The 12,783-nt window shown below is 46.0% G+C and overlaps 1 protein-coding gene across 1 annotated transcript in view; it reads right to left on the reverse strand.

The window, feature by feature from the left end:
• FHAD1 (forkhead associated phosphopeptide binding domain 1) overlaps window positions 1-12,783 on the reverse strand; it is a 125,638-nt gene that overhangs the window by 100,345 nt on the left and 12,510 nt on the right. Inside the window, exon 3 of the mRNA XM_045979202.1 lies at window positions 2,934-3,140. Coding sequence (XP_045835158.1) covers window positions 2,934-3,140 — 207 coding nt within the window. The remainder of the gene's footprint in view (window positions 1-2,933; window positions 3,141-12,783) is intronic.

Raw genomic sequence — 12,783 nt, forward strand, 5'->3', positions numbered from 1 at the left:
GAGCCCGCTTCTCCCTCCGCCTCTCTCTCTCTGTCTCTCATGAATAAATAAATAAAATCTTTAAAAAAATTAAATTAAAAATTAAAAACAACAACAAAAAACCCTAAGTACCTCCAAGGTTTTTTTGGGGGGAGGAACAGAAATGGATGGAAACGTTCTGAAAGGAGGTTGTGGTGACGGCCAGCTCCGTAAACATACAAAACGGGGCCCGCCTGGGTGGCTCAGTCGGTTGAGCTTCTGCCTTCGGCTCCGGTCATGATGGGATCGAATCCTGCATCCGGTTTCCTGCTCAGCTCTCCCACTCCCCCTGCTTGTGCTCTTTCTATCTCTCAAGTAAATCATAAAATCTTTTTTAAAAAGCATACAAAAATGGGCTGAATCATAGGCTTACCATGAATGAAGTTTATGTTATGTAGACTGGAGGCAAGGGAACAAATGCCCTGTGCACAAGGAACCTTTTGGGGGCCACAAATATGGTCACTGTCTTGACCGTGGCGATGGTTACTCAGGTGCACACGTGGGTCAAAGCCCATCAGATTATAACCTTTAAACACGTGCAGCTGACTGTATGTCAGTCATATCTCCATCAAGTTGCTCTCTCCCCCCCTTTTTGTAAGTTGGCTCTATGCCCAGCTTGGAGCCCCATGTGAGGCCTGAACTCACGACCCAGAGACCAAGACCTGAGCTGAGATTAAGAGTCAGACGCTTGTACTGCATGGAGCACTGGGTGTGATGCCAAAACAATGAACACTGTTATGCTGTAAATAAACAAATAAAAATAAATATTAAAAAAAAAAAAAAAGAGTCAGACGCTTAACTGGCTCAGCCCCGCCCCAGGCGCCCTCCATAAAGCTATTTTTTTAAAAAGCAACACAGTTTTCCATATGCAAACGAACTCTCGTACTTTTTTTTTTCAAACAATGCCCCCTTCTGATGGATATTTAGGTTTCAATTTTTGTGTTCCTATAAATAATATTTCCATAAATATCTTCGTATGAAAAAAATGCAGACATTATCGCCCTTTCCCCTTCTGGCAAGCCACAAAATGAGAACTTCCCAGGCAGGGGGGCCTGGGAGCCTGTAATTTTGTTGAACATTCCAGAAACATTCTTAAAATCAGACATGTTTGAGAAACATTGACTCGAACTTCACAAACTTGGATTTATAGGCTTGGGGTCTGAAACTCCATTTTCTTTGGTTCCTGAAAAAAAATCTGTAAATGCTCTAGACAAGGGGCTCCATATTTAGGTTTCCCTTCTGTAGGGGGTATATTGGAATCACCAAGGAGCCTGGGAAAATGCATATTCCCACTCCCAGGGAGGCTGTGTAGGGTCGCCAGATTTAACATAAATAAATATATAGATTTTAAAAATATGTAAATGAAATATAGGATATCCAATTAACTCTGAATTTCAGACAAATACCAAATAATTTCTTTAGCATAAGCAATCCCTTGCAATATTTGAGACATACTTATACTACAAGATTATTTGCTGTTTATCTGAAATTCAGCTTTAACTGGGTGTCCTGTGTTTTTTCTGGCAACCTTAAGTATGAGTCCCTGGGCCCAGGTGAGGCCCAGGAATGTGCATTGTAGGTCTGCTCCCCACAGGGTTCTGATGTAGGGGTGTGTGTGGAGGGATCCTTATTATCCATGTTGGGAACTCTTGATTGCATCAACACCTTCTGGGTCAGGAGCCCCCCCCAGGGCTGCCTCAGGACCTTGGTACGTACCATGAGCAAACAAACTTTAACGGTCTAAGGAGGATAAGGCAGCTGAGCAGCAACCAAAAAAATCTGCCCCACATCTTCAAAGCCAAATGTGATGGATGTGGCATCATGGCCCACGCAGCCTGAGGGATGCTGCCCGTCTTTCTGGGGTACGCAATTAGGGCTGCCTATGGGCTCAAAACCCCAGGAGTCTGTCTCGATCCTCTAAACTTGATTTATTTATACCCAGCCTTGTCCCAGAAAGGCTTTTAAGCCTTGGAGGCCCCAGTCCATGTAGCGTTCTTGGGGGCAGCGAGTAAGACAAAGACGCCATCTCTCTGGGACACACATGGCAGGTATTAATTGTGTGCTCATCGCGAACGGGCACCGTGCTAGTTTTGCAATTATAATCATCTCTTTCCACCCTCAAGGTGAGCCTGCAAGGTCATGGCTGTCATTGGCCCCATTTTGTGGAGGAAATGGGAGCTTCTGGGGGCTCCAGGGGCTTGCCCAGGAGCACACCAGAGTATGCAAGGGGTGGAGCTGGGATTCTAACCAAAGCCTGAGCTGCTAACCTCCCTCACTCCCCACCCCACCCCAGCCTGCCTCCCCCGTGAATGGTGTCTTCCGTGGGACTGAGTTTTAACGGGGAAGTTTTGTATTGCATTTTGCTTAAACTGACCATATTAGAGGTCAGGATCCCAAGGACATTTCTGTTCAGGGTACGGTAACAGCTGCCGTGCCCTGAGTCTCTGCTCCAGGCGGACACTGACTTTCACACTCAACAGATAGATTTTCCTCTCAGCGCCACGCATCATCGGGGAGCCTGAGACCCAGGCATATAAAGAACCCTGGCTGATCACAAAGCAAGGGAGCTGCACAGCGCTGATCTGCGTAAAAAGAAGCATCCATCTGAGTTTTCTTTCCTCTTGCCCGAACCAAGGTTTCCATTTACAGGAGAACGCTATGGCTCTGGGTTGGCCCCTGTGCAACTCTTACATGTCATTCCAGGAAATGCCCAGAAGAGGGCGCTAAGATGCACACCACCGACCAGGATCCACCTGGATTGGTGTGAACCTTGTAAGATCCAGTAGGTCAGGGTCACTTGTGGACCCAGCATGAAATTCGGTTGATACGCTGTGGACAAGCACCACCCTTTGGATGCACAGAAGGCGACAGGACACCGCACCTCTGGCCCCTACCCTGCAAGGGCCTGGACTCACCGAGGGAGCGTTTTCGATGACGAGTTCGTAGGTCAGCCCTCCGGACCCGAATCTCAGGATGTCTCCGGGCAGCAGCTTCACGGCCACATTCTGAATGTGGCACTCGTTGACGAAGGTGCCGTTTCGGGAATTGAAGTCCTGGAGAACAAAGCTGTCCTCGGTCTCATTATATTCAATAAGTGCATGATGGTTGTCGATGTCTGCAGACTGAAATACAGAAGGAAGACAGCTGTAGCCAGGGCCCCAACACCTACTAGGGAGTATGGGTACCAGAAGGTGCTAAGTCCCTTCCCTGGCCGGCTGGTCACCACAACCCTCATTCAAAAATGATGATGCTCCGAGTCAGAGAAGTGAAGTGGCTTGGCTAAGGCCACATGGTTAGTGTGCGATGGGGCTGGGGATGCGGTCTCTGACTCCAGACCCAGAGCAGGTGCCCACGTTGTGGGGCGGGGGATCAGACAGCACAGAGGCAAAGGGAACTGAGGGGAGTCTGAATGAGCACATATTCTGGGCAGGGAGTTGGCCACATTTTATAAAAATCACATTTAAAAAAATATTACAGAAAATGAGAATTGGAGAAAAGCACAAAGAAGACATTAAAACCACTTAGGCTCCCATCCCCCAGAGGCGGGCACTGTTAACACTGTGGTTCACTTCCTTCCAGTACCCTGTCTGTGCTTACAAGCTTTTTAAAAAGCTCAAACAAAACTGAGATCACACCATATAACATACAGTTTTATACCTACTTTTACAAAACTTTGGCTTGCAATGAAGGTTTTCCCATGCGATTAGTTATTTCTATTGCTTCTTAAAAGCTGCTCAGAATTTATCTCATCAGTGATGATCTGCTTTTTCAGTAGGGGGCCGGGTGTGACTCCTATCCAGAACGAAAGGGACTCCAGCTCAGACCATGTGTCTGTGAGTTGGCAATGCCAGGCAGAAGGCTCCTCTGTAATTTTCTTTTTGTCAGAAGAGTGAGCAAAGGTTAGCACCCAGGAGGAAATACTACATTCCTGGAGCGTGGGGCTCTGGACTGTGGCTACAGGGCACATGTGAAGTCTTTCTCCTTTCAGGACACTGTGTCTATTAGATATCTACCCCGGCCTGAGACTTGGCAATTAGTTTCTAAATTTATCTTCTCGGAGTGCCTCATCTGACATTCATAGAAAGAGTATTTGCACTTAGACAAGTGTAAAGTCCCATGATACAATGATACCAATAGCTTGTATCAATAATATTATAATAGTTTATATTATATAGCTTATATTATTATACAGTAATATCATAACTTATATTAACAGAGTATATTAATTTAACATTACATGCCAGGAAGTACGCTAAGTGCACTACTGCATTATTCCATTTCATCTACACAATAATCCAAAGGGATTGTTCTCTGTTTTGTACATAAGGAAACTGAGCCACAGAATGATTTAATTTGCCCAAAGTCACCCAGCTTGGCTAGCCTGTCTTGTATTCAGATTTGCTTGATTCAAATGTCTGTGTTCTTAACTATGTTGCAAATTTTTATCATACGCTTGGGTACTTAAAATATTGAAACACAAAAAGAAAGCAGGAGGAACTATGTTAATTTCAGATGAAAATCAGACTTCAGAGCCAGAAGCATTACCAGGGTAAAGAGAGGCATTACATATGATGAGAAAGGGGTCAGTTCTCCAAGAATACGAAACAATCCTTAACTATATGTGCCTAAAGATAGAACATCAGAATAAGTGAGGCAGAAAGTGATAGAAGTTTAAGGAGAAACAGACAAATCCATTATGACAGTTGGAGACTTCAACACCCTCATATCAGTAATGGACAGATATGCAGAAAATTAGTGAGGATAAAGCTGAACTGAATACCACCACCGGTCAACCGCATCTAATCGACATGTACAGATTGCATCACCAAATAACAACAAAATGCACATTGTGCTCAAGCTCACATAGAACATTCACCAAGAGAGATTCTGAGCCACAAAACCTAACAAACTTAAAATTTAAAAGAACAGAAGTCATACAAAGCATGCTCTCAGCCTATGAGAGATTCAAACTAGGAATCAATAGCAGAAAGATAGCTGAAAATTCCAGAGTATTTGGACATTAAACAACATGCTTCTTTTTAAAGATTATTTATTTATTTATTTATTTGACAGAGAGAGAGAGAGATCACAAGTAGGCAGAAAGGCAGGCAGAGAGAGGGGGGAAGCAGAACTTGATCCCAGGACCCCGAGATCATGACCTGAGCTGAAGGCAGAGGCTTCAACCACTGAGCCACCCAGGCACCCCTATACAACATGCTTCTAAGCATCCTGGTCAAGGAAGAAGCTTTAGGAAAAAGAAAAAATTATCCAAATGAAATGAAAGCACATGCAAATTAAAATAAAACTTATCAGAATTTGTGGGAGGCAGAAAGGCAATGCTTAGAAGGAAATTTATAGCATAGAATGCATATATTAGAAAAGAAAGACTTAAAATCAATAATCTAAGCTTCCACTTTAAGAAGTTAGAGAATGAAGAGCAATATAAGCCTAAGACAAGCAGAAGAAAAAATTAGGACAGAAATGAATGAAATTAAAAATTCAAAAATAATAGAGAAAAATCAATGAAACCAAAAGTTGATCCCTTGAAAACATTGATAAAATTGGCAAGACTCTAGCAGACTAACTAAGAAAAAAAGAGAGAGGGTACAAATTACTAAAATCAGAAATGAAAAAGAGACCATCACTACGGATACCATAGACATTAAAAGGCTAATGAAGGAACACTATAAATAATTCTATGCCAACAAATTTGATAACTTAGATGAAACTGACCACCTCCTCGAAAGCTACAATGTACCAAAACTCATACAAGGAGAAATAAATGATCTGAAAAAGCCCATATCTATTAAAGAATTTGAATCAATAATTAAAAGCTTTCAAAACAGAAAGCACCAGGCCCAGATGGATTCATTGGTGAATTCCATCAAACACTTAAGGAAAAAAGTAACACCAGTTCTCTACAACCTCTTCCAGGGAAGAGAAATTGAAGGAACACTTTCTAACTCATTGTATGTGAACAACATTATTCTAATACCAAAACCAGACAAAGATATTACAAGAGAAACTTCAGACCAATATCTTTTGTGAACATAGAAGCAAAATCCTCAACAGAATATTAGCAAATTGAATCTAACAATGTATACAAAGAATTGTACACCACAAGTATGCACGTATGCAATACTAAGTCAACACTTGAAAATAGATTAATGTAATCTATCATCTCAACAGGCTAGAGAAGAAAAGTCACATGATCATATCACTAGATGAAGAAAGAGCATTTGACAAAATTCAACACCTATTCATTATTGAAAAGCAAAACCACAAAACTTTTGGCAAATTAGGAATAGAGAGGAATTGCCTCAACCTAATAAAGAACATCTACAAAAACCCTGAAGCTAACATCACACTTAATGGTGAGAAACTAGAAATGTTCCATTAAGATCAGGAACAAGACAAGGATGTCCCCTTTCATACTCCTTTTTAACACAGTATGGTGTCCTAGCCAGGACATGCAATAAGACAAGAAAAGGAAATAAAAGGTACATAGATTGGGAAGGGAGAAGTAAAACGGTCTTTGGTTGCAAATGACATGATTGCCTAGGTAGAAAATCCCAAAGAATCAATAAAAACACTCCTAGAACTAATAAGCAATTATGGGAAGGTTGCCAGATACAACATTAATACACAAAAGTTGACTGCTTTCCTGAATACCAGCAATGAACAGCTGGAATTAGAAATTAAAAACATGGGGAACCTGGGTGGCTCAGTGCCTTTGGCTCAGGTCATGATATCAGGGCCTGGGACCAAGCCCTGCATCAGGCTCCTGCTCTGTGGGAAGCCTGCTTCTCTCCCTCTCCCACTCCCCCTGCTTGTGTTCCCTTTCTCACTGTGTCTCTCTCTCTGTCAAATAAATAAATAAATAAAATCTTTTTTAAAATTAAAAAAAAAGAAATTAAAAGCATAACACCATTTATGTTAGTAGAAAAAGAAAGAAAGAAAGAAAGAAAAAGGAAAAGAAAGGGAAAAGAAAGAAAGACCAGACAGAAAGAGTTAGGTAAAAATCTAACAAAATATATAAAGATCTATATGAAGAAAACTATAGCCTCTTTTTATAGGCTTATTTGCCATCTATGTATCTTCTTTGGTGAGGCATCTATTCATATCTTTTACCACCATTTGTAAACTGGGTTGTCTGTTTCTTTATTGTTGAGTTTTAAGACTCATTTATTTTGGATACTGTTTATAGCATTCTTATTCTTAATTGCCCCAAACTGGAAGCAACCAAGATGTCCTTTAAGAGGTAAATGGATAGGTAAGTTGTGGTACATCTGTACAATAAAATAATAGTGATGAAAAGAAATGAGCTATCAAGCCACAAAAAGGCATGGCGAAACCAAGGAAATGCACAGTGCTTAGTGACAAAAGCCAGTCTGAAAAGGCTCTATAGTGTACAATTTCAACTATATGGAATTCTGAAAAAAGTAACACTATAGAGACAGTAAAAAGATCAGTGCTTTCCAGTTGGAGGGAACTGGAAGGGGACAGAATTCCAAAGGGATGGATTCATGCCATCCAAAGTGGATGTGGGATGGTATGAATGGGGGAGCACAGGGATTTTGGGGCAGCCAAACCATTCCGTATGACACAGCAGTGGTGTATACTTATTATATATTTGCCAAAACCTACAGAATATACGATGTGAGGAGTGAGCCCTAATGTAAACTACGGACTTTAGTTAATATTAATATATCAATATTGGTTCCTCAGTGGTAACAAATGTCCCATTTTATTTTTATTATTTATTTATTTTTTTAAATATTTTATTTATTTGACAGACAGAGATCACAAGTAGGCAGAGAGGCAGGCAGAGAGAGAGAGGGAAGCAGGCTCCCTGCCGAGCAGAGAGCCTGATGCGGGGCTTGATCCCAGGACTCTGGGATCATGACCTGAGCCAAAGGCAGAGGCTTAACCCACTGAGCCACCCAGGAGCCCACAGATGTCCCATTTTAAAGCAAGATGTTAATGATAAGGGAAGCTGTGTGTGTGCTTGGGGGGCGGTGGATATGTGGGAACTCTGTGTACTATCTGCTCGATATCCTAAAACCTCAATCTGGCCTCAAGAAGAAAGCATTTTTTTCTAATATTAAAACACATCCGTTCTTTGGGAAATGCCACGCACGCCATGGTTGTCACCATTCTCATTGATCTCTTGCTCCAAGAACCCTTGATAACCCATCAGAGAGGAATTCTATGTACTGCATTTTGTTTTTCTTTTCCCAGCACTCATAACTTTCAGTTCCCCAGTCGCTGTCAGCCCATTATTAAGAAATCAAAGCAAGCAGGAAGTTTTGAATGACTCCATCAAATGGGGTGAGCCCCTGCCACATGTTAGGCCAAGAGAGGGCTTCCTGGGGCTGCCCTGTAACAGCCGAGTAAGAGCCTCGGCTTCCTGGGAAAATTGCTAAAAGCTACTGTCGGGACAGAAGCCCTCCAGCTAAGCTGGGCGGACTGTACAGGCTCCCATCCTGCTGAGCTGCCCACCATTCACCATTCGCAGGTGCATTCATTAAAAGGTGCAGCTCGGGAACCTGGGTGGCTTGGTTGGTTGAGCAACTGCCTTCCGCTCAGATCATGATCCTGGAGTCCCTGGATCGAGTCCCGCACCCGGCTCCCTACTTGACGGGGAGTCTGCTTCTCCCTCTGACCCTCCCCTCTCTCATGCTCACGCTCTCTCATTCTCTCTCAAATAAATTTTTAAAAAATCTAAAAAATAAAAATAAAAAGTGTAGCTCAACAAGAAAGACGGTATGGCAGTTCCTCAAAAAATTAAGAATAAAATGACCAGACGATCCTGCGAGCCCACTTTTGGGTATACAACCAAAGGAACAGAAAGCACGGGCTCGAAGAGATATCTGGACGCCCGTGTTCACAGCCTTAGCCGCAACAGCTGGAAGGTGGGAACAACCCAGGGTCCACGGTCAGATTAGTGGCTATGCAAAATGCACCAAGTACATACAATGGAGTATTATCCAGCCTGAAAAAGGAAGAGAATCCCGACACTCGCTGTAACATGGCGCGGACCTTGATGCTGAGTGACATAAGCCAGGCACACACGGGCAAGCACCGTCCGAGTCCACTGACGTGACGTGTACCCAGAGTCGTCGAGCTCACAGGAACAGGAAGTAGGATGGTGGCCGCCAGGGACCGGCGGCAGGGGAAGTTGGGAATTGCTTGATGGTTTAATGGGTACGGAGTTTCAGTTTTGCAAGATGAAGAAGTTCTGATTGGTTATATATAACTATGTGAACTCACTTAACACTGCTAATCCGCACTCGTCTAAACGGTTCAGATGGTAAATGTTAGGAGTATTTTACTGCAATACTAAAAATGGCTAAGACGCAGGCGTCTGGCTGGCTCGGTCGGATGGGGGCCAGACTCTTGGTTTCAGCTCAGATCTTGATCTCAGGGTCATGGGATCAAGCCCCGTGTTGGGGTTTGTGCTCAGCTCAGCGTCTCCTTGTCCCTCTCTGCCCCACACTTGTGCTCTGTCTCTCTCTCTCTCAAATAAATAAATAATATCTTAAAAAAAAAAAAAAACTAGCTAAGATGAAGGGTCTCAGCCAACATCAAGATGCTGGCCCGTGGCACTGTCAGGACCAAAATCTGTATCCTTGACTTGTCCCCTATGCTTTTCAGAGTAGACAGTAGTTTAATAGGGGGAGAGGAGTGGGGTGGAACTGAATACGGGACATGCATTTTATTTTATTTTTAATTAATTAATTAACTTGAGAGAGAGGGAGAGATCGCAGGCACACGTGTGTGTGCACGGTGGGGGGGGGGCACAGGTAGAGGGAGAGACAACCTTAAGAAGACCCCATGCTCGATCTCAGGACGCTGAGATCATGACCTGAGCTGACATCAAGAGTCAGATGCTTAACCCAATAGTCACCCAGGGGCCCCTGGAACATGCATTTAAAACAGTCTCCTACATTTTAAATATCTTTTTAAAATATTTAGTGGGTCCACAAAACACTGAGACTTCGACAAATCCACTAACAGCAAACATCAGCTCAGTGACCCCGGGGCTTTGAGGAAGTCTCCCTGCGGCCCAGGCTCCTGATGATCCGGAACCCTCCCTCAGAGCCAGTGTTTAGCCCTGCCTCATCTGGAACTCAGAAGCGAAGTCTCAGAGCGTGACCTTCTTCCTCCTCCCTTCCTCCTCCTCCTTCCCTTCCTCTTTGATTCCTTGTGGCCTCTGCTTCCTCATCCACTCCCTGCAGGCACTCCCCTTCACCTGCCCAGGCCTGGCTCCCCGCTCAAGCTCACCAGCTCCTCCAAGTCCGGCTCCGTCCCCATCTCCCCACCCTCACACTCTGTCCTCAAGTCGGCCCAGTCCAGCCACATGCTGTTCCCATCGGGTCCCCCAGCCCCCAGTCCCTGGTCTTTCATTCTACCTCATTGACAGCCTTCCGGGTCCTCACCTCCTGTCCCCTGCCAGACGTCCTCCACTCCCCTCCCCCCCAATCCTCACCCACCTGCTCCCCATGGCCCTCTGCCCCAGCAGGCCAGCCCATATGGCTTTGTCAATGGGCTGATGGGCTCCTTGCCTCTGGCTTCCGGTTGGGGTTGGCCAATGGGGGATCAGAGATCCGAGCAGGGAGGAGAGAGGTTGGGGTACTTACTCCCCTGGCTCCCGTCCTGTGGGGTCACCAAAAGTCACAGCTCCTGTTGGGGGTTCCAGGAGATGTAACCCCTTCAGCCTTAGGTCTAGGGTGGGAACAGTCCCTCTCTCTTAGTGGCTCTGGGCACTGCACCATCCTGGGTGGTTTCCTTAAGTCTGACGACCCTCTCTAGGAGTCCTTCTATGAAACCCACCTCTGTCACTCTACGCCCACTCTAAATGGCCTTCCGCTCCCTGCCAGGACCCGGAGTTCCAGCAGGAGAGGCTCTCGGATACAGCTTTCAGTCCGGCAGCCGGCACTGTTGTCCGCGGGAGGCACACGGCCTCATGGTTAAGGGGATGAAGAGGCAGGAGCGCGTGGTGCTTATCGGATTGGCTTTCGGGGTGGGGGCCTTGGTTCAAAGTGCAGCTCTCCTGCTTCCTAGTTGGGTGACCTTGGGCACGTGACCTATTCTCTTCGTGCCTCGGTTTCCTCCTCGGTGAATACAGACAACAACAGAACTGCCTGGCGCTTACCGGTGAGGTATGAATGAGATAACACACGCGACAGCGCACTTGGAACTCTGGCATGCGGAGAGAATGCCAAACCGCTCACTATTGCTGCGAGCGGGCGGAGGGGCTCTGGGGTTGGGAAGCCGGCAGTCCCATCCCCCCCTCCACCAGCCCTGCAGCCTGGGGCAAGTCTCTTGCTTCTCTGTGGTTGCTTCCCGGGGCGAAAATGGGTTTCATATGCTGTGCTTTGCGGGACTGACAGGAGGTACTGTTTGGAGGAATTTTCAAGGTAGTAGGACAACGTGTTTAAAATTAAATGGTATGTGTGTGTGTATGTGTGTGTGCATGAGATCTGTTTCCTTTGACCTTTTGGTTCTTGGCTGTCCCATCCCCTAGCCCCATCCTCCTTACTGCCTCAAGAAAGATGTAGTGCCAAAGTAGTGAAAACTGGGGTTTTCAAAAGAATAAGGAAATGAGGAAACAGCTGGGCTCTGGTGAGACAGTGAGAGTCTGGGAGGAGAAGGGAAGGGGAGGCGTCTCTGGCTCCCTCTGTCAGTGACACCCTCCTACCTTGGTCTCCCTGGGGGAGCCCTGCGGAGGGGCAAAGCCTCAAGAAGAGGCTGGTTCCTGAAATCAGACTGCCTGCGCAGGGTTCCCAGGCCCCAACTCACTGTGTGTGACCTCAACTTCCTCATCCGTAAAATGGGGGAAATGATAGTGCCTGCCTCGGAGGGTTGTTCATCATAAGGATTAAATGAGTTAATGTACGTGGAAGTGTCCAGAAACCCTGCCTGGCACAAAGTAAACCCTCGATGTGTTACCTATATGTTACTGATCTCTTCCCTGGCCCGGCCGCAGCTTGCTGGCTCTGCTCCCTCTCTGATTTCTCCTTGGCTTCTGTGCTGGGCAACTCTCCCTATGCCTGGCCCCAGATTCCACAATTCCTGAGGATTCGAGTGCTGGCTCCCTTTCCTTCTCACTCCGTCCACAGGTGGGGCCACTGCACCAGCCCCAGATTCTCCAATGTGTATTTCCAACCCCCAGCTCATCTCTGAGCCTCTCCATGCCTGCTGGGCCCCGGGGACTGATGCACTCCCCTCCTGCCTCTTCCCATCCCATATCACCCCCCAGCTCACCCGCCGCCTCTCTCCAGGGCTCCTGACATTGTCCTTACTGGTTCCTCCAAAAAGCTCTCAAACCCACCCCGAAAGTCCACACCCTCCCCACGGCAACAGTGCAGGCAAAAGGTAGGATTAACAACAGCAGGAAGCATGGGTTCCCCCAAAGAGATCCATGCCCCAAACCTGGGTCCTGGGACTCTGCTCCCTCGCATGGCACACGGGACTATGCGGATGTGGAGGTGACGAATCCCTGATCTTAAAAGAGGGAGAATATCCTTGATCGTTCAGGTGGGACGAGTCTAATGCTATGAGCCCTTAAAGCAGAGCACTTTCTCTGGCTGGAGCTGGACAGAGGAGCCAGAACAGGGGGTCAGAGAGATCTGAAACATGAAAAGGCCTTGACCCAATGCTGCTGGCTTTGAAGAAGAAGGGGGCCACCAGCCTGGAATGTGGGCAGCCTCTCTGGGCTGAGAGCCATGCCCATGGACAGCCAGCCTGCCAAGGGCCCCT

The sequence above is a fragment of the Meles meles genome, chromosome 1, assembly GCF_922984935.1.
Source record: "Meles meles chromosome 1, mMelMel3.1 paternal haplotype, whole genome shotgun sequence".
Lineage (NCBI taxonomy): Eukaryota > Metazoa > Chordata > Mammalia > Carnivora > Mustelidae > Meles > Meles meles.